Source organism: Rhinoraja longicauda, chromosome 6 (assembly GCF_053455715.1).
Source record: "Rhinoraja longicauda isolate Sanriku21f chromosome 6, sRhiLon1.1, whole genome shotgun sequence".
Classification (NCBI taxonomy): Eukaryota; Metazoa; Chordata; class Chondrichthyes; order Rajiformes; family Arhynchobatidae; genus Rhinoraja; species Rhinoraja longicauda.
The window spans coordinates 6,005,979-6,032,574 of record NC_135958.1 but is presented as its reverse complement, the minus strand read 5'-3'; the positions used below and the strand labels follow the sequence as shown (position 1 = coordinate 6,032,574).

The following is a 26,596-nucleotide window of genomic DNA, read 5'->3' as shown; positions in this document are numbered from 1 at the left end:
TTGTTGTAAATGTTTTGTTCGGAAGTGATTAATTGCTTTGGGTGCTGCTAAATAGGTATGTTGTTTCACACGCAGACTATGCCACCAAATGTCTTCGACTTGCAGAGATTCTGTACTATAAAGTTCTGGAATCAGTGATTGAACAGGAGAAGAGAAGACTGGGAGAAATAGATCTGACCGTAAGTACAAATTAAAATATTTGTAAAGCCAATTAAAAAGTACTGTTTGCAGCTCAACAGCATGAACATTGAATTCTAACCCCCCCCCCCCCCGCTCTTCCCTGTGCCCCACCCTGATGCACACCCATTTCTACCCTCCCCCTGACCCCCCCTTTCACCTATATTTAGTTTAGTTCAGAGATACAGCACAGAAACAGGCCCTTCGGCCCACCGAGTCCGCGCCGCACACAAACACAATCCTACACACACTAGGGACAATGTTTACTTTTATATCAAGCCAATTAAACTACAAACCTGCACGTCTTTGGAGTTTGGGAGGAAACCGAAGATCTCGGAGAAAACCCACGCAGGTCACGGGGAGAACGTACAAACTCCGTACAGACAGCACCCGTAGTCGGGATGTAACCCGGGTCTCTGGCGCTGCATGGCAGCAACTCTACAGCTGCGCCACATAAATTCCTTCATCCAGCTTCACATTTCTCTCCTATCCTTATCTCACAGGCTCTTGTCTTTTACTCTCTGGCTTTTTTCCAACCATGAGCTAATCAACCCCCCTCCCCCCCAACCTGAATCCACCTGCCAGAGTTTGTTCCGCTCCCACCTCTATTCCCGCTTTCTTCCCCCTATTACATTCAGTTTGAAGCAGAGTCCCGACCCAAAACTTTGCCTATCCATGTTATCCACAGATGCTGCCTGACCTGCTGATCCACCCCAGCACTTTGTGCCTTGTTTTGTAATTGAGTGTCTGCAGTTCCTGGGTCTAAAAACTACAGTATTAGCTGTAAACTTTCACCTGCTAATATCTCAAAAGGAGTAAACATTGTGTGAATTCTGAGTGCTTTTCATACAGCATTGTATCAAAATATAAATTAATTTTTAATTCTCTTTAGCCTGTGTCACTTTGCAGTACGTCTATAAATTTTGTGCATGAACACTTATCTCACACTTATCTCACACTTTTAAACACATTTGTGCAAAGCATTTATGAATCTGGTTGTTGAAAGGCACCTCAATAGCCTTGGTACATTTTAAACGTTGGATAAATGGAACAGCAAGTTCCTTGCCAGCCTGAAGAAGGGTCCCGACCTGAAACGTCACCTATTCCTCTTCCTCCCGAGATGCTGCCTGACCCACTGAGTTACTCCAGCACTTTATGTCTACCCTTGCCAGCCACCTTTGTTTGATGCTCTCTCTTCTGATGTTAGAATGTAGTTGTTGGCATTTCTGGCAGACAAGCTAAATCTGCATCGAAGCTTTAGTTTAAAGCACAAAGTTGAGCCTGTTACTTGAAGTTTGAGATTCCTCTCCCTTTTAGATGACCTGAAGGAAGATGACATTTTCCCGACAAGCAGTCCATTTTTGTGCCTATTATATTTTGTGTAAAGAATTTTGATTCGATTTTTTGCATTCCTTTTACTTCAACGTTCAGGAAAGAACTGCAGATGCCAGTTTAAATCGAAGGTAGACACAAAATGCTGAAGTAACTCAGCGGGTCAGGCAGCATCTCTGGAGGGAAGGAATGAGAGACGTTTCGGGTCGAGACCCTTCCTCAGACTTCTTCTTCCGAAGAAGGGTCTCGATCCGAAACGTCACCCATTCCTTCTCTCCAGAGATGCTGCCTGACCTGCTGAGTTATTACAGCAGTTGGTGTCTTATTTCAATGTTTGTTTAATGAAGGTAATATCATAGTTATGAAGAAATAGCTGCAAGGAATGAGTTAGCATTGCATGGGGCTGCCATGATGAGTATTTTAATTGGTTTAGTTTAATTTAGAGATACAACATGGAAACAGGCCCTTCGGCCCACCGAGTTCAAGCCGGCCAGCCGTTCACACAAGTTCTATCCTACACACTCGGGACAATTTACAGAAGCCAATTAACCTACAAACCTGCGAGTCTTTGACTGTAGGAGAAAAACAGAGCACCCAGTGAAACCCCACACAGTCACAGGGAGAACGTACAAACTCCACACAGACAGTACCCTAGGCCAAGATCGAACCCGGGTCTCTGTGCTGTGAGGCAGCAACTCTACTGCTGCGCCACTGTGCTGTCCTGGTTTATTTTAGTTTATTGTCACCTGAAACATGTTCCCAATGTTGGGGGAGTCCAGAACAAGGGGCCACAGGTTAAGAATAAGGGGTAGGCCATTTAGAACTGAGATGAGGAAAAACTTTTTCAGTCAGAGAGTTGTGAATCTGTGGAATTCTCTGCCTCAGAAGGCAGTGGAGGCCAATTCTCTGAATGCATTCAAGAGAGAGCTAGATAGAGCTCTTAAGGATAGCGGAGTCAGGGGGTATGGGGAGAAGGCAGGAACGGGGTACTGATTGAGAATGATCAGCCATGATCACATTGAATGGCGGTGCTGGCTCGAAGGGCCGAATGGCCTACTCCAGCACCTATTGTCTATTGTCTAAAGACTACATGATTGCCATCAAGCCGTTCATATTGTACAGATACAGGATAAAGGGAATAACGTTTAGTGGAAGATAAAGTCCGATTAAAGATAGTCCGAGTGTCTCCAATGAGGTAGATGGTTGCAGGTAGAGAAAGGGTAGACTGGAAGGACTCCAAAGATAGTGATTTATACAATAAATAAATAATCCTTTAAATGTTCAATGTTTGTTCTTTATCATTAACAAATTATAGCAATCACATTCTTCTCGTACAGGGAATATTGGAGCAAGATATATTCCATCGGTCTCTGCTGGCTTGCTGCCTCGAAATAGTCATCTTTTCCTATAAACCACCAGGAGATTTTTCATGGATCATTGACATCTACGATCTTCCATCCTATCACTTTTATAAGGTAAGCAATATTAATTTGCCTCCTTAAATTAATAGTGAAGCCCAAGGTTTCACCTGGGGGCAGTTTCTTCAGGGAAAGGAAGGCTCTGCTGGTGATGTGTTTATTATTTTGTTCCTCCTTCCTGATTTCTCTAGAGTTATAGAGTCATGCAGTGTGGAAACAGGCCCTTCCGCCCATCTTGCCCATGCCTGCCATTTGCCCAAATCCCGCTAAACCTATACTATGCATGTACTCGTCAAAATTATTCTTAACTCGGCTTGTACTCGCTGGAATTTAGAAGATTGAGGGGGATCTTATAGAAACTTACAAAATTCTTAAAGGGTTGGACAGGCTAGATGCAGGAAGATTGTTCCCGATGTTGGGGAAGTCCAGAACAAGGGGCACAGTTTAAGGATAAGGGGGAAGTCTTTTAGGACGGAGATGAGAAAGTTTTGTTTCACACAGAGTGGTGAATCTGTGGAATTCTCTGCCACAGAGGGTAGTTGAGGCCAGTTAATTGGCTATATTTAAGAGGGAGTTAGATGTGGCCCTTGTGGCTATAGGGATCAGGGGGTATGGAGAGAAGGCAGGTACAGGATACTGAGTTGGATGATCAGCCATGATTATATTGAATGGCGGTGCAGACTCGAAGGGCCGAATGGCCCCCTCCTGCATTATGTTTCTATGTTTCTATGTAATAGTACCTGCCTCAACTACCTCCTCCTGCAGCTCATTCCAAACACTCACCACCCTCTGTGTGTTAAAAAAAACATTGCCCCTCAGGTTGCTATTAAATCTATTCCCCTCTCACCTTAAACCTATGTCCCCTGGTTCTCAATTCCCCATCTCTGGGTAAAAGACTCTGTGCATTTACTCTATCTATTCCCATCATGATCTTGTACTACACCCAAAGACAGTCGATGGAAGTTCGTAGTTGATACTAGTGTTGTGTGGTGTTCAAGGCTTGGCGGTTCTGTTTGACATTATGTGAAAGATTACACGCAAAAGTGCAGGGAGAGCTAACCATACAACTTTCTGATCTGGTGTATTTGCCTTTGAAGTACTCACTGTTGAATATGATTAAAATACAAAAGTCTTTACTCAGCAATGGCTGGCTGATTCCTCCGTTTTATCTTACTGAAGCAGGCGGATATGCTGGAAGCAAGCAAGGCAAAGAACTGACATAACAAATGGTTGAGCCTTGAGAATTTTGAGGTCCTTGTGTGTTTGGAGCCCGTTCGCTACCTGAGAATGTCACTGGAGGCGAATGTCAATGGATGTGTAGGGAAAAAAAACTGCAGATGCTGGTTTAAATCGAAGGTAGACACAAAATGCTGGAGTAACTCAGCAGATCAGGCAACATCTCTGGAGAGAACGAATGGGTGACGTTTCAGGTCGAGACCCTTCTTCAGTCTGAAGAAGGGTCTCGACCCGAAACGACACCCATTCCTTCTCTCCAGAGATGCTGCCTGACCCGCTGAGTTACTCCAGCATTTTGTGTCTACCTTAGAAAGTCAATGGAGATTTATTTCCATTCATAGGCAAGATTGTTGTTGTCGTTTTTGATGACTGAAGACTATATTTTGCAAATAAACTCGACAAAATAAATCAATCCTTTTCCCAGTTTCTGCCCCTAAATGTGTCCGTCTCTTTACCAGCCCAAAAGTTATCTTCCCCATTTTGTCATTCAGAGCCGCAAGAATCTGGAATCTTGAGCAAAACACACAAAGTGCTGGGCTACATATGTATTGCATTTCCAGCGGGTCAGGCAGCATCTGTGGAAGGAATGGGCAGACGATGTTTTGGATCTTTAGCCTGTCCATTCCTTCCACAGATGCTGCCTGACCCACTGAGTTCCTCCAGCATTTTGCGTTTTATTCTTTGCATTTGTAGTTTAACTTCAAATTGATCCAAATATTGGTCCCTGGTATTAGTTTTAGTTTTGTTTAGAGACACAGCGATACAGCGCGGAAACAGGCCCTTCGGCCCACTGAGCCCGCACCGACCAGCAATCCCCGCACACTGACACTATCCTACACACTTGAGGGACAATTTACAATTATACCAAGCCAATCGACCTATAAACCTGCATGCCTTTGGAGTGTGGGATGAAACCGGAGAAAACCCACGTGATCAAGGGGAGAACGTACAAACTCCGTACAGACAGCACCCGTAGTCAGGATCGAACCCGGGCCTCTGCGCTGTATGGCAGCAACTCTACCGCTGCGCCACCATGGTGCCTTTAGTTGTTAATAATGTTACATGTAATGTTTCATGCCAACCTAAGTTATTGTTGACTAAAAGAACATGCTATTGGGAATTATTTCCGAGGGGAAAATACTTCATAACAAGCAGATACAGTTAAGGTGCTGGCAACAATGGGAAATTGGTTGGTGTATATTGCAACAGGATATTTTATACATTTATACATTTTATTAAAACTGATTGCCATTTTTGTAGGTGATAGAAGTACTTATAAGGGCAGAGGATGGTCTATTCAGGGAGGTAGTTAAACATCTGAATTATATTGAAGAAACAATCCTGGAAAACTGGGCGTGGAAACAAGGGTCACCTCTTTGGGATGGAATTAAACATTCCGAAAAAAAGGTTCCATCATGTGAAGAGGTGAGTACTGCTTGTGAATTTATTGTCCACTCTGCGTGTGGTTAATGTAAAATACACGGCCCACAAACTGCAACCATTGGGCTGAAAGAAATACATTGCATCATTTAGACAGCATTCTGACTCGGTCTGTTGTTCATCAGTTAAGTGTTGCTGTGACTGTTCTACTAACTGCAATTATTCAGACTACAGCGTTTCAGAAGCCAACACTGCTGCTGCCCTTCATTACTAACCATAACAGTCTGTGGCAGGAGAAGAGGAAGAAACGCAGTAGCAGAAAATTATTGCTGAGGAATTGCCCGCTACCTGTCAAAGCATGTGTAGGAAGGAACTGCAGATGCTGGTTTATACCGAAGATAGACCCAAAGTGTTGGAGTAACTCAGCGGGTCAGGCAGTATCTCTGGAGAAAAGGAATAGATGATGTTTCGGGTTGGAACCCTTCTTCGGACTGAAAGACAGGGAAGGCCTTTTGTTCAGGCCACGGAGCGTTTGGCTTGTGAGCCTTCCCACTGTACCAGACTCGACCCAAGACATCATCTACTCCTGACAAACCGTTACACTCTGAAGCTCTTTCTTCCACAAGGCTTGTGGTTGCAGGGTACATGAATGAGGTATCCTGTGATGCTGCCAAACCAGCTTATTCATGTCCGAAGAAGTGTCCTCAGCAAGACGTTTTTAAGACTTTATAGATATAGTACAGAAAAAGGCCCTTCGGCCCTACAGCGTACACTAGCACTATCCTAAACACTAGGGACAATTCACAATTTAGAGAAGCCAAACCTGCACGACTTTGGAGTGTGGGAGGAAACCAGTGCACCCGGAGAAAACCCACGCGGTCACAGGTAGAATGTACAAACTCCATACAGACAGCACCTGTGGTCAGGATCGAACCCGGGTCTCTGGCGCTGTGAGGCAGCGACTCTACCGTTGCGCCACCGTGCTGCCACCAAATATGCTACGTCGACTATCCATGTCTTCCAGAGTTGCCGTGTGACCCCCTGAGTTACTCCAGCCACTCCATGTCCTTTTTATTTTGTCAACCAGCATCTGCAGTTCCTTGATAGACACAAAAAGCTGGAGTAACTCTGCAGTTCCTTCTCACACATTTTGTCTGCAGATCCTTGAGTCCACATCTCATCTACCTGCCCTGCTGCGTTGAGGAATTTGTGGATGTACAATGCAAGTTCATGTGTCTCTTTCTCGTGCAGCGTAGGTTTACTAGGTTAATTCCCGGGACTGTCATATGTTGAAAGACTGGAGCGACTAGGCTTGTATACACTGGAATTTAGAAGGATGAGAGGGGATCTTATCGAAACGTATAAGATTATTAAGGGGTTGGACACGTTAGAGGCAGGAAACATGTTCCCAATGTTGGGGGAGTCCAGAACCAGGGGCCACAGTTTAAGAATAAGGGGTAGGCCATTTAGAACGGAGATGAGGAAAAACTATTTCAGTCAGAGAGTTGTGAATCTGTGGAATTCTCTGCCTCAGAAGGCAGTGGAGGCCAATTCTCTGAATGCATTAAAGAGAGAGCTAGATAGAGCTCTTAAGGATAGCGGAGTCAGGGGGTTTGGGGAGAAGGCAGGAACGGGGTACTGATTGAGAATGATCAGCCATGATCACATTGAATGGCGGTGCTGGCTCGAAGGGCCGAATGGCCTACTCCTGCACCTATTGTCTATAATGGTTCAATGGGATGAAAACTATGTATGATTTTCAGAGTAAAAACGTGTCGGTTCTCTTCGGCAGAAAGCACCTCAAGGGAAGCAGGAGGCGATGATCAAGGTGATGTTGCAACAACAGAATTGATTTGGGATTTGTATGTTCCTTTAGGTGATGCCACCACACTATTTTGACAACCTGGAGAATGTTGGGAACAATGAGATGTCCACTCCCACTACTCCCGCAAGGCCAAAGGAAGGTCACACAGAGAGCGGCAGGAAAGGTATGGACCACAGCATACAGCTCTCGGCACATTTGATGACAAATTGGTTACATTTGGCAAAGAAAGCAAACGCAATGTTAGCATTTATTTCGAGAGGGCTTACATACAAAAACAGGGATGTAATGCTGAGACTGGCCAGGCCACATTTGGAATATTGTGTGCAATTTTGGGCCCCATATCTGAGGAAGGATGTGCTGGCTCTGGAGAGGGTGCAGAGGAGGTTTACAAGAATGATCCCAGGAATGAGTAGGTTAACCTATGATGAGCGTTTGACGGCACTGGGCCTGTACTCGCTGGAGTTTAAAAGGATGAGTGAGGGGGTACCTCATTGAAATGTACAGAATAGTGAAAGGCCTGGATAGAGTGGATGTGGAGAGGATGTTTCCACCAGTGGGAGAGTCTAGGACCAGAGGTCATAGCCTCAGAATTAAAGGACGTTCCTTTAGGAAGGAGATGAGGAGGAATTTATTTAGTCAGGGGTTGGTGAATCTGTGGAATTCTTTGCCACAGAAGTCAAGCCAATGGATATATTTAAGGCAGATAGATAGATTCTTGATTAGTATGGGTGTCAGAGGTTATGGGGAGAAGTCAGGAGAATGGGGTTAGGAGGGAGAGATAGATCAGCCATGATTGAAAGGCAGAGTAGACTCGATGGGCCGAATGGCCCTAATTCTACTCCTATCACATGAACAAACATGTTAGTAACTTCAGTTCAGGTAGATAGGTACCAAGACCACCAAGTATGACACCATTGAATGTATGTACATAGAGACTTTTATGAAGAGTTTTTGCATAGGTTTTGTTTCATATATATATATATATATATATATATATTCTGAATAAAGTTTATTTGTGAAATTTGAAGAAAAAAAACTTTCAGTTATTGTATAGTTTCAGTAAGGGGTCCCAAAGGGTACGGTGTCTTTTGTAGGAATCCCATGCAGGGATCTGTAGGTGCGGCACGGTGGCGCAGAGCTACAGCGTCAGAGACCCCGGTTCCATCCTGACTACGGGTGCTGTCTGTGTGGAGTTTGTATGTTCTCCCAGTTTCCCAGATGCTCCAGTTTCCTCCCACACTCTAAAGACTGGAGCGACTAGGTTTGTGTACTCTGGAATTTAGAAGGATGAGAGGGGATCTTATCGAAACGTATAAGATTATTAAGGGGTTGGACACGTTAGAGGCAGGAATCATGTTCCCAATGTTGGGGGAGTCCAGAACCAGGGGCCACAGTTTAAGAATAAGGGGTAGGCCATTTAGAACGGAGATGAGGAAAACGTTTTCAGTCAGAGAGTTGTGAATCTGTGGAATTCTCTGCCTCAGAAGGCAGTGGAGGCCAATTCTCTGAATGCATTCAAGAGAGAGCTGGATAGAGCTCTTAAGGATAGCGGAGTCAGGGGGTATGGGGAGTTGACAGGAACGGGGTACTGATTGAGAATGATCAGCCATGATCACATTGAATGGCTCGAAGGGCCGAATGGCCACTTTTTAAAAAGGGAGGGAGAGAGAAAACGGGGAATTATAGACCAGTTAGCCTAACATCGGTAGTGGGGAAAATGCTAGAGTCAGTTATTAAAGATGTGATAGCATTACATTTGGAAAGTGGTGAAATCATCGGACAAAGTCAGCATGGATTTACCAAAGGCAAATCATATCTGACGAATCTTATAGAATTTTTCGAGGATGTAACTAGTAGAGTGGATAAGGGAGAACCAGTCGATGTGTTATATCTGGACTTTCAGAAGGCCTTCGACAAGGTCCCATATAGGAGATTGGTGTACAAACTTAAAGCACACGGTATTGAGGGTTCAGTGTTGAGGTGGATAGAAAATTGGTTGGCGGACAGGAAGCAAAGAGTAGGAATAAACGGGTCCTTTTCGGAATGGCAGGCAGTGACTAGTGGGGTACCGCAAGGCTCAGTGCTGGGACCCCAGTTATTTACAGTGTATATTAATGATTTGGACGAGGGAATTGAATGCAACATCTCTAAGTTTGCGGATGACACGAAGCTGGGTGGCAGTGTTAGCTGCGAGGAGGATGCTAGGAGGCTGCAGAGTGACTTGGATAGATTAGGCGAGTGGGCAAATGCATGGCAGATGCAATATAATGTGGATAAATGTGAGGTTATCCACATTGGCGGCAAGAACAGGAAAGCAGAGTATTACCTGAATGGTGACCGATTGGGAGAAGGGGAGATGCAACGTGACCTGGGTGTCATGGTGCACCAGTCATTGAAAGCAAGCATGCAGGTGCAGCAGGCAGTGAAGAAAGCGAATGGTATGTTGGCATTCATAGCAAGAGGATTTGAGTTTAGGAGCAGGGAGGTTCTGCTGCAGTTGTACAGGGCCTTGGTGAGACCGCACCTGGAGTATTGTGTGCAGTTTTGGTCTCCTAACCTGAGGAAAGACGTTCTTGCCTTAGAGGGAGTACAGAGAAGGTTCACCAGATTGATCCCTGGGATGGCGGGACTTACATATGAGGAAAGACTAGATAGACTGGGCTTGTACTCGCTGGAATTTAGAAGACTGAGGGGGGATCTTATAGAAACATATAAAATTCTTAAGGGGTTGGAGAGGCTAGATGCGGGAAGATTGTTCCCGATGTTGGGGGAGTCCAGAACCAGGGGTCACAGCTTAAGGATAAGGGGGAAGTCTTTTAGGACCGAGATGAGAAAACATTTCTTCACACAGAGAGTGGTGAGTCTGTGGAATTCTCTGCCACAGAAGGTAGTTGAGGCCAGTTCATTGGCTATATTTAAGAGGGAGTTAGATGTGGCCCTTTTGCTAAAGGGATCAGGGGGTATGGAGAGAAGGCAGGTACAGGCTACTGAGCTGAATGATCAGCCATGATCATATTGAATGGCGGTGCAGGCTCGGAGGGCCAAATGGCCTACTCCTGCACCTATTTTCTATGTTTTTATGTTTCCTGCACCTATTGTCTATTGTATTTAAGAGGCTTTAGGAGAAGCACCTGGAAGTGCAGGGGATGGAGGGATATGGATCATGTGCAGAGAGAGATTATTTGAACTTGGCTTCATGTTCAACTTGGCCCCACATCGGCCTCTCTGATCACCTCACCGTTCTGCTGAAACCGGCATACAGACCCCGGGTGAAAGTCACCAAACCGGTTTCAAAAGAGGTACGTGTGTGGTCAGAGGACAGCACAGCTGCACTCCAAAACTGCTTTGAGACTACAGACTGGGACATGTTCAAGCAGGCAGCAACATACAACAACACAACCAACATTCAGGAATACACAGAGACAGTTACAGGCTACATCACCAAATGCATTGATGATGTGACCCACACCAGAGCCATCACCATCCGGGCTAACCAGAAGCCATGGCTGACAGGGGAGGTCCATGGGCTGCTGAGGGTCCGCAACGTTGCCTTCAGAGAGGGCAATCCAGCCGGTCTCAGAGCAGCCAGGGCCAACCTTTCCAGTGGCATCAGGAAAGCCAAACAACACTACACCCGGCGCATCACAGCCCACTTCAGTGACAGCAGAGACACACGGAGCCTGTGGAAGGGTATTAGGACTATCACGGACTACAAACCCTTACCACAGACCTGTGACAGTGACACCTCTCTCCTGAACGACCTCAATGGCTTCTTCGCACGCTTTGAAGCACAGACCAACACACCTGCGCAGAAAACAACTCCCCTCCCCAACGACCAGGCTATTTGTCTGTCTCCAGGCAGTGTGAGGAGCACACTGTTAAGGATTAACACCCGAAAAGCTTCTGGACCTGACAACATTCCTGGTCGTGTGCTAAAAGACTGCGCAGCTGAGCTCACAGATGTCCTCACAGACATCTTCAACATCTCCCTGAGCCAGGCTGTTGTTCCCTCGTGCTTCAAAGAAACCACCATCATACCTGTGCCCAAGAAGTCTTCTCCATCCTGCTTCAACGACTACCGCCCTGTAGCGCTGACTTCAACCATCATGAAGTGCTTCGAGAGGCTGGTCATGAAGCAGATCAGATCCAACCTCCCCCCCTCCCTGGACCCGTTTGTTTGCATATCGAGCTAAGCGGTCCACTGAGGATGCCATTTCCTCTGCTTTACACCCAGCCCTCACCCACTTGGACACTAAAAACTCATATGTTAGGATGCTGTTCATAGACTTTAGCTCAGCATTCAACACCATCATCCCCCAGCAGCTGGTTTGTAAACTAACAAATCTGGGCTTCAGCCCCCTTCTCTGCAACTGGCTGCTGGACTTCCTCACTGCCAGACCCCAGTCTGTACGGGTCGGCAGCAACACATCGGACACCATCACGCTGAGTACGGGGGCCCCACAAGGATGTGTGTTAAGCCCCCTGCTCTTCACCTTGCTGACCCACGACTGCACACCCACCCACAGCTCCAACCACTTCGTCAAGTTTGCGTACGACACAACAGTGGTGGGTCTCATCAGCAACAACGACGAGACCCACTACAGGAAGGAGGTGAACCAGCTGGCCGCGTGGTGCACAGACAACAATCTCTTCCTGAATGTGGAGAAAACAAAGGAGATTGTTGTCGACTTCAGGAGAACGCACACCCAACACCCCCACCCACTGACCATCAATGGTGCTGCTGTGGAGCAGGTGAGCAGCACCAAATTCCTGGGGGTGAACATCACCGAGGATCTCACCTGGAGCAACAACATCACGTCCATCGCCAAGAAAGCCCAGCAGCGCCTCTACTTCCTCCGCAAACTGAAGAGAGCGGGAGCCCCCACACCCATCATGTACACTTTTTACCGAGGCGCCATTGAGAGCATCCTCAGCAGCTGCATCACTGTGTTGTTCGGAAGCTGCACAGCCTCCAGCCGCAAGACCCTGCAGCGCACAGTGAACACTGCTGAGAGGATCACTGGCGCCTCACTCCCAACACTCCTGGTCCTTTACACCACCCGCCTCACCCGCAAAGCATTGAGCATTGTGGGTGACCCCTCCCACCCCTCCAACAGCCTCTTCACCCTCCTGCCTTCAGGGAGAAGGTTTCGCAGTCTGAGGTCGAGCACCACCCGACTAAAGAACAGTTTTTTCCACCAGGCTGTCAGGATGCTGAACTCTCTCCCCTCCCTTCCTCCTCTCTCCCCTGCCCCCATTGGACCTGGACTTTAACACCCCACACACACGCACATCCAGCACCAGACACTTTTTTTAACGTTGCTATGGACAGGCTTTGCACTACTGTTCATTATTTTTTATTGTAATATATTCATCTTCATCTTTTTTTCATTGAAGTGACTATATTTTATATTGATTGTTGTTTGCTGTGCCTTTTTAATTTTAACTTAATTTAATGCACTTTATTCCTCGGGATTGTGGGAAACGGTATTTCGATTTTCTGTCTGTGTAAACTAACTGAAACTTGACAATAAAGTTGACTTTGACTTTGATGTTCAGCATGGACATTGTGGCCACATGGACATTGTGGCCACATGGACATTGTGGGCCACATGGACATTGTGGGCCACATGGACATTGTGGGCCACATGGACATTGTGGGCCAAAGGACCTGTTTCTGTGCTGTACTGTTCTAAAGGTTATATATTTTATGAACAATTTCTGCTTTTTTCACGTTCTCTCTCCAGATGCCATTGCATCACCGACGACCCTACATGATCGATACAGTTCCCCGACAGCGACCAATACACGCAGGAGGTTGTTTGTGGACACTGACACTAATGCAGATTCTGCCGGCAACTGCCCTCGAATCTCCCAGCATCAAACAGTGACCGCTGTACCGGTCCAGAACGTGACCTCCGAGACGGTGCCCATTGCACATGTCCCGACACAGACCTTGGTGACCATGGCAACCGCGACCGTCACCGCTACCAACGGGCAGACAGTTACAATCCCGGTTCAAGGCAAGCAACGTCCAACTTCCATCAGGTTTTCCAGCATTTCCGACAATTTGAACGTGGGACTGGCTGTAGATATTGAGACAAATCAGCCGTTGGTAATTTTGCAATAAAAAGGAGCTGCAGATGCTGGTTTATGCCAAAGATAGACACAAAGTGCTGGAGTAACTCAGCAAGTCAGACGCCTTCTCTGGAGGAAATGGATAGGTGATGTTTCGGATCGGGGCCCTGATTTTGTAGGATGATTTCAGGTGAGGTATTTTTCACCTGAAGTACAGCAAAACCTCGCAATAAAGAATGATGGGGAGGATGGTAAAATTTAACCCAAGGCCGGGAGGGAAGAAACACGGTGTTGGGGCGGGGGGTTAAATAAGTCGGATTTCACAGGCCGAGAAGCCACAGGGAACAAGGGCGGCACGGTGGCGCAGCGGTAGAGTTGCTGCCTTACGGCGAATGCAGCGTCGGAGACTCAGGTTCGATCCTGACTACGGGTGCTGCACTGTAAGGAGTTTGTACGTTCTCCCCGTGACCTGCGTGGGTTTTCTCCGAGATCTTCGGTTTCCTCCCACACTCCAAAGACGTGCAGGTATGTAGGTTAATTGGCTGGGCAAATGTAAAAATTGTCCCTAGTAGATGTAGGATAGTGTTAATGTGCGGGGATCGCTGGGCGGTGCAGACTCGGTGGGCCGAAGGGCCTGTTTCTGCGCTGTATCTCTAAATCAAAACAAAAAAGGAGTAGGGTCCCGACCGGAATCGTCACCTGTCCATGTTCTCCCGAGACTGTGCCCGACCCGCTGAGTTACTCCAGAACTTTCCGTCCTTATAATTGAGTCATAATTGTCGAAAGAAGTTGGAGAGAGATTTGTTTTCAGGCTTTGTGGGGAGGGGGGGGGATCATTGACAACTTATCTGGGTGGCGCAGCGATAGAGTTGCCGCCTTACAGCGCCAGAGACCCGGGTTCGATCCCGACTACAGGTGCTGTCAGTACGGAGTTTGTACGTTCTCCCTGAGACCGTGGTTTCTCCAGTTTCCACCTACCATTTCCAAAGACGTACAGGATTGTAGGTTGATTTGGCTTCAGTAAAAATTGTAAATTGTCCCTACCTAGTGTGTAGTGTACAGGGGGATCGCTGGTCGGCACGGACTCTGTGGGCTGAAGGGCCTGTTTCCCCGCTGTATCTCTAAACTAAACTTTGCTCTCTTAATCCTCAGGTATTGCAAATGAAAACGGGAGTTTTACTTTCATCCCCATTCAGCTCAGAGTCTCCGGACAGGCTCAGACGGTGACGAGCACCATCCAACCCCTGACAGCCCAGACCCTTGCCAGTAGCTTAGGTGGTCACCAGCTCGCAGCCACTGCAGTGCAGATTGCCGGGCCGGTGTCCGTCCAGCAATCCCCAGGCCAAAGACAAAGCCAGCACCAAGGAGGAATGAACAACCAACACAAAAAGCCAGGCTCCGTCACATTGTTCTTTCGAAAGGTATGTCTTGACATAAATATTAGTATTTATGAGGTAGATCATGCTGAGGTAGACACAAAATGCTGGAGTATCTCAGCGGGACGGGCAGCATCCCTGGAGAGAAGGAATGGGTGACATTTCGGGTCGAGCCCCTTCCCATTCGTCTGAAGAAGGGTTTCAACCCGAAAGGAACCTGAATTTTCCAGTCTAGGAAGAAACTACAGATGCTGGTTTACACTGAAGATAGACCCAAAATGCTGGAGTAACTCAGCGGGACAGGCAACATCTCTGGATTGAAGGAATGGGTGACGTTTTGGGTCGAGACCCTTCTTCAGACCTGAGTCCAGAGATGCTGCCAGCATTTTGTGTCTGACGTCTAAACTTTCCCGTCCCTGTCATTCAATTGTTAAATTAAAATACCACGAACAGTCTCAGATGGTTGTCTCTGTGTTTGTTGTCGTTTTCTTAGGTTTATCATTTAGCCAGTGTTCGTCTGCGGGACATCTGTGCAAAGCTGGATATTTCAGATAACCTGAGGAGGAAAATCTGGACGTGCTTTGAGTATTCGTTGGTTAACTGCACTGATCTTATGGCTGATCGGCACTTAGACCAGCTTCTGATGTGTGCTGTTTACATCATGGCCAAGGTAAAAAAATGTACAAAGTTCCAGTATAATGCTTGCACGTAAATATACACTGTGCATGTATTACATAACCAAACGTCCAGGCAACACTCACCAACACTCTGCAGGTACATCGTTCCTTGAAGGTGGCTTCACAGGTCGACAGGGTAGTTAAAACGGCTTTTGGCACATTGGCCTTCATCAGTCAGATTGATGGGTATAGAACAAAGGTATTTATTCACAAAATGCTGGAGTAACTCAGCAGGTCAGGCAGCATCTCGGGAGAGAAGGAATGGGTGACGTTTCGGGTCGAGACCCTTCTTCAGACCTGACCCGAAACGTCACCCATTCCTTCTCTCCCGAGATGCTGCCTGACCTGCTGAGTTACTCCAGCATTTTGTGAATAAATACCTTCGATTTGTACCAGCATCTGCAGTTATCTTCTTGTACTAATGGGTATAGAAGTTGGGAGGCCATGTTGCAGTTACATAAGACATTGGTGAGGCCACATTTAGAGTATTTTGTTTGGTTCTGGGCACCATGTTATTGGAATGATGTTGTCGAGGGTGCATAGAAGATATACAAGTATGTTACCAGGACTCAAGGGTCTGAGCTATAGGTATAGGTTGAGTAGGCTGGAACTCTATTCCTTGGAGCGCAGGAGGATGAGGGGTGATCATACAGAGGTGTATAAAATCATGTGAGGAATAGATCAGGTAAACGCACAGAGTCTCTCTTAATAGGGTGGTGGGTGTATAGAACAAGCTGCCGGAGGAGGTAGTTGAGGCAAGTACTATCGCAATATTTAAGGAACAATTAGACTGATATGTGGATCAGACGGGTTTAGAGGGGTACGGGCCAAACGCAGGCAGCTGGGACTAGTGTAGATGGGACATGTTGGTCGGTGTGGGCAAGTTGGGCCGATGGGCCTGTTTCCTCGCTGTATCACTCTATGGTCAAGCGGATGGTCGTCATCTGTGCAGACAAACCAGTCAACAATACAGATTATTTTCAGAAGTGGAAGAGTGAACAAACTATTAAGTTTTAGGGAGGAGAAGGGCTTGGAAGTGTTTGTGAAAGAGGGGACCAAAGATACCCGTGTAACGTGTGAGGAATAGATCGGGTAGATGCACAGGGTCTCTTGCCCAGAGTAGGTGAATCGAGGACCAGAGGGCATAGGTTTAAGGTGAAAAGATTTCATAGGAATCTGAGGGGAAACGTTTTCACACAAAGGGTGGTGGGTGTATGGAACAAGCTGCCAGAGGAGGTAGTTGTGGCAAGGACTATCCCATCATTTAAGAAACTGTTAGACAAGTACATGGATAGGACAGGTTTGGAAGGATATGGACCAAATGCGTACCTAACTAGTGTGGCCGGGACATGTTGGCCGGTGTGGGCAGGTTGGGCAGTAGGGCCTGTTTCCTCGCTGTATCAGTCTATGACTCCATGACTCTAACATAATTGCTTTTAGAGCTGTCAGTTATGGAGCAAAAAGAAGCAAACTGTGCTGCTGGTGAAGCTGCTGCCTCACATAATAAACCTAAACTGTGAATCAGTAAAAACTTACTTTTGATTTTCAGGTAACGGAGGAAGATAAATCCTTCCAGAACATCTTGCGTAACTACAGGACCCAGCCACAGGCCCGCAGCAACGTACGTTTTACTATTAACATTCTGAAATTTTGTTGAGTTTAGAGATACAGCGCGGAAACAGGCCCTTCAGTCCGCCGAGTCCGCGCAGACCAGCGATCCCCACACAGTAGCACTATCCTACACCCACTAGGGACAATTTACAATTTTTACCAAGCCAATTAGCTTACAAACCTGCACGTCTTTGGAGTGTGGGAGGAAACCGGAGCACCTGTAGGTCACGGAGAAAACATACAAACTCCGTACACACAGCACCCACAGTCATGATCGAACTCTGGTCTCTGGCGCTGTAAGGCAGCAACTCTACCGCTGCGCCACCATGCACTCAAGTGTAGTATATGAATTTGAAATGTGACAAGCCAGAATTTCCCCTAACACTAACACTAAGGGTAAAATTTTGTAACAGCCTCTGAAACATGGCTCCATGGCATCAATTGAAGTGGATTTCAACCACGTTGTGAGTTTATTGCTTCTGTTGAAGGAAGTTTCTCTGAGCTGATGAATGTTAAATAAGGTGTGCTTGGGAGGAACAGGTGACCCTTGCAGTCTACAGCCCTGTGTTACTACCAAGTATGATGGATTGCCAAGATTCCACAGCCCATAAGAAGGACGCAAAGTGTTGGAGTAAGGCAGCATCCCTGGAGAACACGGAGAGGTGACGTTTCGTGTCAGGACCCTTCTTCAGACTGATTGTAGGAGAGGGGAAAGAAAGCTGGAAGGGAGGAAACATGGAAACATAGAAAACAGGTGCAGGAGTAGGCCACTCGGCCCTTCGAGCCAGCACCGCCATTCAATAGGATCATGGCTGATCATCCAAAATCAGTACCCCGTTCCTGCTTTATCCCCCATACCCCCTTGATTCCCTTAGCCTTCAGGGCTAAATATGACTCTCTATTGAAAGCATCCAGTGAATTGGCCTCCACTGCCTTCAGTGGCAGAGAGGAGCAGGACAGAGCGTGGCGTGACTCTGGCGCTCTGCCACGCTTTCACAACTGAAACATCAACATTTAATTCTAACCTCGAGACCACGTTTATGTGTTGCCTGCCCCAACACTGGTACATGGATAGAACACAGAGTGCTGGAGTAACAGAGGGTCAGACAGCATCTCTGCCTGACCTGCCGAGTTCCTCCGGCACTTTGTCTTCAACGCAAGGTTGCAATGTGTGTAGTTCTTCGTGTCGCCACTCATATATGCTTGTAAGCTGAATCGCTAACAGCAATTGCCTTCTGCCCAATGACATTTACTAAATCCTTTTTATAAAAAAATGTAAAATATTAAAAAATAATTTATGCATTAAAACAAGATGGCCCCAAAGAGTAGTTTAACGGTTGTGCGTCATTTTAATTCGATAAAAACCATTAAATATAACCATGAATAAATGATATTGATTTCTGAAGATTTTGTCTGAAGAAGGGTCTCGACCCGAAACGTCACCCATTCCTTCTCTCCCGAGATGCTGCCCGACCTGCTGAGTTACTCCAGCACTTTGTGAATAAATACCTCTGAAGATTTTAATCTTTCCTCTTACAACCTAAACTAAACAAGACACTTATATTGCCTAACCAGTGCAGCCGCCTTTACTGTCTGAAGCTGAAGTAGACTCCTTTGCTCCAGTCTGAAGAAGTGTCTCGGCCCAAAAAGGTCACACATCCCTTCTCTCCAGAGATGCTGCCTGACCCGCTGAGTAACTCCAGCACTTTGTGTCTGTCTTGAGACTCCTTTGAAATTACTCCAAAGGCGTGCAGGTTTGTAGGTTAATTGACTTTGGCAAAATTGTAAATTGTCCCTAGTGTGTAGGATGGTGTGTAGGATGGTGTGTAGGATGGTCGCTGGTCGGCGTGGACTCGGTGGGCTGAAGGGCCTGTTTCCACTCTGCATCTCTGAAGCCTAAAGTAAACGGTGCAGCTCTCAAGGGAATGCAGGTTTATTAGACTTCATCATCAATCATTTTCAATATTTTACTATGTCCAATTATTAAATTTATCATATGTTCATAATTCTAAATGCCGCCAATTTTAGAGGTGGAATCAGCATCAAACTGGGATTTAAAAAAAATTATTGCAATCTGTGTTTTAGAGGTTTTTAATTACTTCAAAATAATTCAAAAACCTAATTAGCAGTATATGTGTTTTTTCCTTTAATGTCAGTGGCACAGTTCATTAATTTTACAGTAGCTATGAACACTGTGATGTTGAGAAATAGTTAAAAGCGAAAGGCAAAGTGCTGGAGGAACTTATGGGTCAGGCAGCATCTGGAGAGGGAATGGAGAGATGATGTTTTGGGTCAAGGGCCTTCTTAAGGCTGAATGAAGGCTCTTATTTCATCCAAGTCTACTGGGATTAGCTTTCTCGTCAAAGCTGAAGTGATCCTGAACAGCCTCATGATGGCAGGGCAGAACAAGCTGTGCCCATGAAACTTGATGCACGTTTTTCCCGACACTCAGCAGCATTCAAGCGGTAGGGGGTCACGTGGATGTCAAACGCTTCCTGGCACTTGCTCAGGAGAGAAAGGGAGAAGAGGGGTAAATGCCACCAACAAGAGTGAAACTTCATGTGCAGGAAGGAACTGTAGATGCTGGTTTACATCAAAGATAGACACAAAATGCTGGAGTAACTCAGCGGGACAGGCAGCATCGAATGGGTGACATTTCAGGTCTGAAGAAGGGTCTTGACCTGAAATGTCACCCAATCCATCTCTCCAGTGATGCGGCCTGTCTCGCTGGAGTTACTCTAGCATTTTGTGTCTATCCAGAGCGAAACATCAGGTGTTTTACAGCATTACTGCCCAATATCATTTCATATGCTACACTGTGGAAGAGTCAGGGGTTCCCAGAGTGGTCAACATCGAGCTGAAGAAGGGTCCCGACCTGAAACGTCACCTATCCATTTTCTCCAGAAACTCGCTAAGTTTCTCCAGTACTTTGTGTAAACCAGCATCTGCAGTTCCTTTTTTCTCCATTTTTACACAAGAGTTAATGACTTGCAATTGTCTTATTAATTTACCATTTGAGAATTTAGCAGATATGGAATGCTACTAATTTATTAACCACATTTTATTACGATTGAGCTAACAGTCACTGGTTTTATAGTTTGAAATCTTATTATGCACAAAAGCTTTAATGATCTTATGCTAAGAATCCTCAAAGTAAACCTTTTAAATTTCTTGCATGCTTACTTAAAAGACAGTTAGGTTTTGTAATACAATGCGAGTTGAATCTTTTGGGCAAATGGCTTTTCTTCGCATGCTACTTAATGCTCCCCATTTCGGGGAATGAGTTTACTTTGGCCCTTTATATTTCTCCTAACAAGCACAAAAGACCAACACCTGGGAAAATAATATACGGAGAATCGCTGGCAGTACACTTACATTCTTTCCAAGTTAGTTCATTATGTGCTTTAGATCTTACTAAAGCAGATTTACTGAAGCTCAAACTATTCAATGAGGAATACAGTGATAGTTCAAGGTCTCTGAAATTAATGTACATTTGAAAACAGGCATTTCAAATGTCTTGTATCTCACATCCTTGTCATTCCTCTCATTGGAGTTTGTGTTTCGCATCTTCACTTTAGACTTTACTTTAGACTTTAGTGATACAGAGTGGAAACAGGCCCTTTGGCCCATCGAGTCCGCACTGACCCGTACACTCGCACCATCCTACATGTTAAGGACAATTTTCAATTTTACCAAAGCCAATTAACCTACAAACCTGTACGTCTTTAGACACTGAGAGGAAACTGAAGCACTCGTTATTGAGAATGACTTGCTTCCACTGCAGTTCCATAGTGACTAACTCAACATGGGACCTGCAGAATCTTCCATGGATGGAGCAGGAGGTGCTTGAAGGGGCAGTCAGGTTGATGATTGTAAATCAAACACTTAGTGAAGCTGGAAATCAAAGAAATAGACACCAGAAAAGTTCAGCAGACCCCGCAGCATCTGCGTTAAAGACCCTTCATCAGATTGGGATAGTTTGTGAGACAGTGGGTTTCTTTACCATTTATACTGAACTCCTGTGTGTTCCTGACACATGGAATAGAGGGTGGACACAAAACGTCAAAGTAATTCAGCGGGTCAGACAGCATTTCTGAAGACGCTAGTCTGTAGAAGGGTCGCGACCCGAAACGTCACCTATTCCTTTTCTCCAGAGATGCCGTCTGACCCACTGAGTTACTCCAGTATTTTGTGTCTATCTTCGGTTTAAAACCAGCATCTGCAGTTAATACCTACACATAGACTAGAGGTTCGTATTTCCATCCCAAATGCTGCTTCTCCACATGGAACAGTAATGGACCGAGGATTCCCAAGTGTCAGTGATGAAGCAACATGGGGGTTTCAAACACATCCTTGAATCTTTTCCTCTGTCTACGCTGACAACTATGAAATCTCTTCCCACTGAGCTTGCCATCAAGCATCTGTTTACTTGCGCTTCCTCCAACACCATCTACTGTCTAAGGTGTTCCCAGTGTATGCTCCCGTATATCGGGGAGGCCTCGCGCCGACTTAGCGATCGTTTCGCTCAACACTTGCGCTCTGTCCGCCATGGCCTACGTGATCTCCCAGTTTCCAAACATTTCCATACTGACCTTCCTGTCCTGGGCCTCCTCCACTGTCAGAGTGCGGCCCAATGCAAATTGGAGGAACAGCACTTCAAATTTCGCTTGGGCAGCTTACAACCCAGCGGTATGAACATAGATTTTTCTAATTTCAAATAACTCCTGCCTTCCCTCCCTCCCTCTTTCCCCGCACCCTAGTCATCCTACCAGTTCCACTGTTCACATGTAGTGTCCTTCATGGTGTGCAGTGTAAATCAAGTCTCTGGTTTCTACCAACTTAAGTGATCTCAGCTGGGACATTAGTTATGTTGGCTCAGCATCCAAAGATGATGGAAGGGAAAATAATTTTGGATTCCAATTCACCATTGCTCTCTTTGATCTCTGTGGATAAATGAGTGTACTGATGTTGTGAGCTCGGTAGTAGGTTTGATTGTGCAAATCCCTGGAGTTTACGAAACTACGAATTCTACAAGTGATTGGCCATTTCACTGAGTGTGCATGCTGCCTGTGGATTTAGCAGTCAACGATGAACTGTTGCCTTCCATAGAGAAGGAATAAAAGCGAATTGTCGTGTATTAACAGCCCAATCGCAAATTTCCAAAGTCCGCACTCTCTATGTACTGGAGCAGTTGCACTGGACGTTATTGTAGGGAGAGTTTGGACAGTCTAGGACTTTGTGAGAGGAAGAGGTTGCTATAGACTTTAGACTTAAAAGCAAAAAGATATTATTTTTCTGTAAGCTATTATCAAATCTTTAAATGTCAATTGTTGCAGATGTGCCGAATACCCTTCCACTCGTTTCCCAGTCTGCTATTGCTAAATCATGGCTCATACATTCCTGGTATCTTTTATTCAGGATTCTGATTTCAGATGGAACTAAATTACTTTAAATATTTTTATTAGATTGTATCATATAGAAACATAGAAAATAGGTGCAGGAGGAGGCCATTCGGCCCTTCGAGCCTGCACCACCATTCAATATGATCATGGCTGATCATCCAACTCAGTATCCCGTACCTGCCTTCTCTCCATACCCCCTGATCCCTTTAGCCACAAGGGCCACATCTAACTCCCTCTTAAATATAGCCAATGAACTGGCCTCAACTACCTTCTGTGGCAGAGAATTCCACAGATTCACCACTCTGTGTGAAAAAAAACGTTCTCATCTCGGTCCTAAAAGACTTCCCCCTTATCCTTAAACTGTGACCCCTTGTTCTGGACTTCCCCTACATCGGGAACAATCTTCCCGCATCTAGCCTGTCCAACCCCTTAAGAATTTTGTAAGTTTCTATAAGATCCCCCCTCAATCTTCTAAATTCCAGCGAGTATAAGCCGAGTCTATCCAGTCTTTCTTCATATGAAAGTCCTGCCATCCCAGGAAACAATCTGGTGAACCTTCTCTGTACTCCCTCTATGGCAAGAATGTCTTTCCTCAGATTAGGAGACCAAAACTGTACGGAATACTCCAGGTGTGGTCTCACCAATGCCCTGTACAACTGCAGCAGAACCTCCCTGCTCCTAAACTCAAATCCCCTCGCTATGAATGCCAACATACCATTCGCTTTCTTCACTGCCTGCTGTTGGGATCATTTTTTCCTAACAGCCCCTTATCCACCAGGTTATAAACCAGTCTAACTCAGTGGCTCTGGCAGCATCTCTGGAGGAAATGGACAGGCGACGTTTCCGGCCGGGACCCTTCTTCAGACAATTGTGTCTCACATTTTAATGTGTGATAAATTTAAAGCAATTTAAGTCCAGCATCTACAGTTCCTTGTGTCTCCAGGTTATTAACCAGTTCTCATTACACAATATGTGCTCTAAATTAGCCTATTTCTTCATTGCTTCATTAATATACTGATCCAGTAAACCATATCTTTCACACTCCATGAATTTGTTTTCTCTATTAATTATGTAGGAAGGAACTGCAGATGCTGGTTTACACTGAAGGTGGACACAAAATGCTGGAGTAACTCAGCGGGACAGGCAGCCTGCCTGCCTGTCCCACTGAGTTACTCCAGCATTTTGTGTCCATCTTCTATATTAATTAGTTTAGTTTAGCGACACAGCATGGAAACCAGCCTTTCAGCCCACTGAGTCCACGCTGACCATCGATCACCTGTTTACACTAGTTCCGTGTTATCCCACTTCCAACGTACTAGGGGCAATTTACAGAAGCATATTTTATTTGCACGCTTTTTAATGTAGATTACAATCTCCCCATGATTTTGTTTTAACCTTGTTAAGAAGGGTCTCGACCCGAAAGGTCACCCATTCCTTCTCTCCAGAGATGCTGCCCGACCCACTGAGTTACTCCAGCATTTTGTGATATCCTTGCCTCTAATTTTCTGATTTATACTATGAATGTGGCTATTGTTGCAGACAACTCCCATAACTTGCCTCTGGCTGTTTTCTCAGCTCCTTTCAAACTGGTTCTGCTTCTTGATTTTCTGAATAAAGAAGCTCTCTCTTGATGGCATTTGACTCGATCTTTATCATCAGGGCCACCCCTCTTTTTTACCATTTTGGCTCTCTTTTAAAAGGGAATTCTGTCAGATATAATTCCCTGCTTTGGTCATGTTGGAATCACATTTCTATATTGCCTGTTGGACTATCCTTTTCCTCTATGCTTGAATTCATGAATCTTGTTAAGAATGCTGCTTGCATTTAGATAAGAGTTCAGTATTGTCTGAAGAAGGGTCCCAAAATCTGAAGAAGGATCATGACGTGAAACATCATCTGTCCATTTCCCTCCCCAGATGCTGCCTGAAACCTGAGTTACTCAGGAGTTCACTTTAGACTGTTTTCTGCTCTGACTTTAATTTGAGGCAGATTCATGTTTATTTCCTGATAGGCTTTGGTTATCAATATACATTATGGTACCCTGAACTGTAATCTTATTCTTTTTTTAAATTTTCAAACTCTCACCTTCCCAGCGCATTATCTTTTCACCAGTGCTTTTTTTGTGGGCAAAAAGGTTCCGGCATGCATGATTAATAAATATATGTGTCACATGGCTAAACGACGTTTTACCTTTTTAGAGGTGCCTGTGTGATGTACTCGCATTTTCTTTCACAACAAAAGCACTGCTTTTCACCATCCCAACTTGAAAGGCCGCCTGTATCAGAGGGCAACCAGAGAGATGTGAATCTGTGGAATTCTCTGCCACAGAAGGCAGTGGAGGCCAATTCACTGGATGTTTTCAAGAGAGAGTTAGATTTAGCTCTTAGGGCTAAGGGAATCAAGGGATATGGGGAAAAACCCAGAATGGTGTGCTAATTTTGGATGATCAGCCATGATCGTATTGAATGGTGGTGCTGGCTCAAAATGGCCGAATGGCCTACTCCTGCACCTATTTTTTATGTTTCTATGCTTATGCCCCCACCAGAGTGTTGTCATCTATATGAGGTGCAGGTTAGGATCGAACCTAGGTTTCTGGCATTGCAAGGAACCAGCTCTACCTAACTGCACCACCATGCCGCCCATAATAGTATTTAAGCCTTAGACATCTCAAAGACGAGCGGGCATAGCTTTAAAGTGAGAGAGGTAAAGTTTAAAGGAAAATAAACACAAAATGCTGGAGTAACTGAGCGGGCCAGGCAGCATCACTGGAGAGAAGGAATGGGTGACGTTTCGGATCGAGACTGTTCTTCACTCTCGAGTCTCAACCCTGAAATCTCACCCATTCCTTCTCTCCAGAAATGCAGCCTGTCCCGCTGAGTAACTCCAGCATTTTCTGTCTATCTTTGGTGTATACCAGCATCTTCAGTTCCTTCCTACACATAAAGTTTAAAGGAGATGTGCGGGACAAGTTGTTTTTTGCAGAGGGTGATGGGTGCCATAGGTGGTGCTGGAGGCAGATACGATGGTGGTGTTTAAGAACCCTTATATCGGCACATGTATATGGAGGGATATGGATCATGTGCAAGCAGAGGAGATTAGTTTATTTTGGCAATATGTTTGACACAGTCATTGTAGACCCTGTACTGTTCTATGTTCTCTAGTGGGTACAATAAGAATAGATCCAAGTTATTGGCCATTCATTTCATGTGTAGGATGTTTGGTTGAAATTATCCTTCACATAATTTTACCACTCTATTGTCTCCATTTTGACTTTTACAAGAGTTTCCTTAATAATTCAAATTTTAATCTAATCGTTTTTTAATATAAAGAAAAAGATTTATATTGTTATTCTTACTATTCTATTTCTGTCCAAACCAAGACATACTGGGCCTCATACTCTTTATGTCTCTGCAGATTTACAGGAGTGTTTTGTTAAAAGCTCGGAGGAGACGAAGGTCAGGCAGCAATGACAGCAGTTGTCGCCAAGGTTCCCCAACCGAGACAACTAGAGATCGGAGTAGGTATTTCTAACATTACTTTATATAATAGAGAGCATGATGAACACGCTTTCACTTTTGTTTTATCCTTGCCGCAGCGTATTTGTGGCAGCTCACAGCGATTGTTTAGTTCAGATAAAATTTCCCAGGGCTAGGTCAACAATGGTGGGCACCAAGTCTGTATATTATGGATCTGCAGCAGTACCAAACAAGCTAAAAAAAAAAGGCACATAGTGCTGGAGTAACTCAGTGAGCCAGACCGCATTTCTGGAGAACGTGGATAGGTGATGTGTCGGTTGGGTCCCTTCTTCAGGCTCATTGTTGAAGTGGGGGGGGGGGGGAAAGAAAACTGCAAGAGAGGTGGAGGGACCGGGACAGGCATGTGAGAAGTGGATACAGGTGAGGGTTTGCTTTTGATTGGGAGATAGTTGGCCAGAGATGAAAAGACACAAAGTGTGAGATCAGGAGATAAGGATAGGGGTGCAATGTGAAGCCAGATAGAAGGATGTGGGAGGAAGGGGAGAAAGAGGGGAGTCAAAAGGGGAGCAGTGTGATTGGGGGGGGGGCAGAGGAGGTAGTGGGTGAAA

The 26,596-nt window shown here is 45.5% G+C and overlaps 1 protein-coding gene across 1 annotated transcript in view; it reads left to right on the top strand.

Annotated features, from left to right (window-relative positions):
* rbl2 (retinoblastoma-like 2 (p130)) overlaps positions 1-26,596 on the top strand; it is an 81,441-nt gene that overhangs the window by 47,063 nt on the left and 7,782 nt on the right. The window contains exons 11-19 of the mRNA XM_078400382.1: positions 76-179; positions 2,847-2,984; positions 5,424-5,588; positions 7,420-7,531; positions 13,116-13,391; positions 14,599-14,867; positions 15,316-15,492; positions 17,049-17,120; positions 25,927-26,029. Of these exons, the coding sequence (XP_078256508.1) occupies positions 76-179; positions 2,847-2,984; positions 5,424-5,588; positions 7,420-7,531; positions 13,116-13,391; positions 14,599-14,867; positions 15,316-15,492; positions 17,049-17,120; positions 25,927-26,029 (1,416 nt within the window). The remainder of the gene's footprint in view (positions 1-75; positions 180-2,846; positions 2,985-5,423; positions 5,589-7,419; positions 7,532-13,115; positions 13,392-14,598; positions 14,868-15,315; positions 15,493-17,048; positions 17,121-25,926; positions 26,030-26,596) is intronic.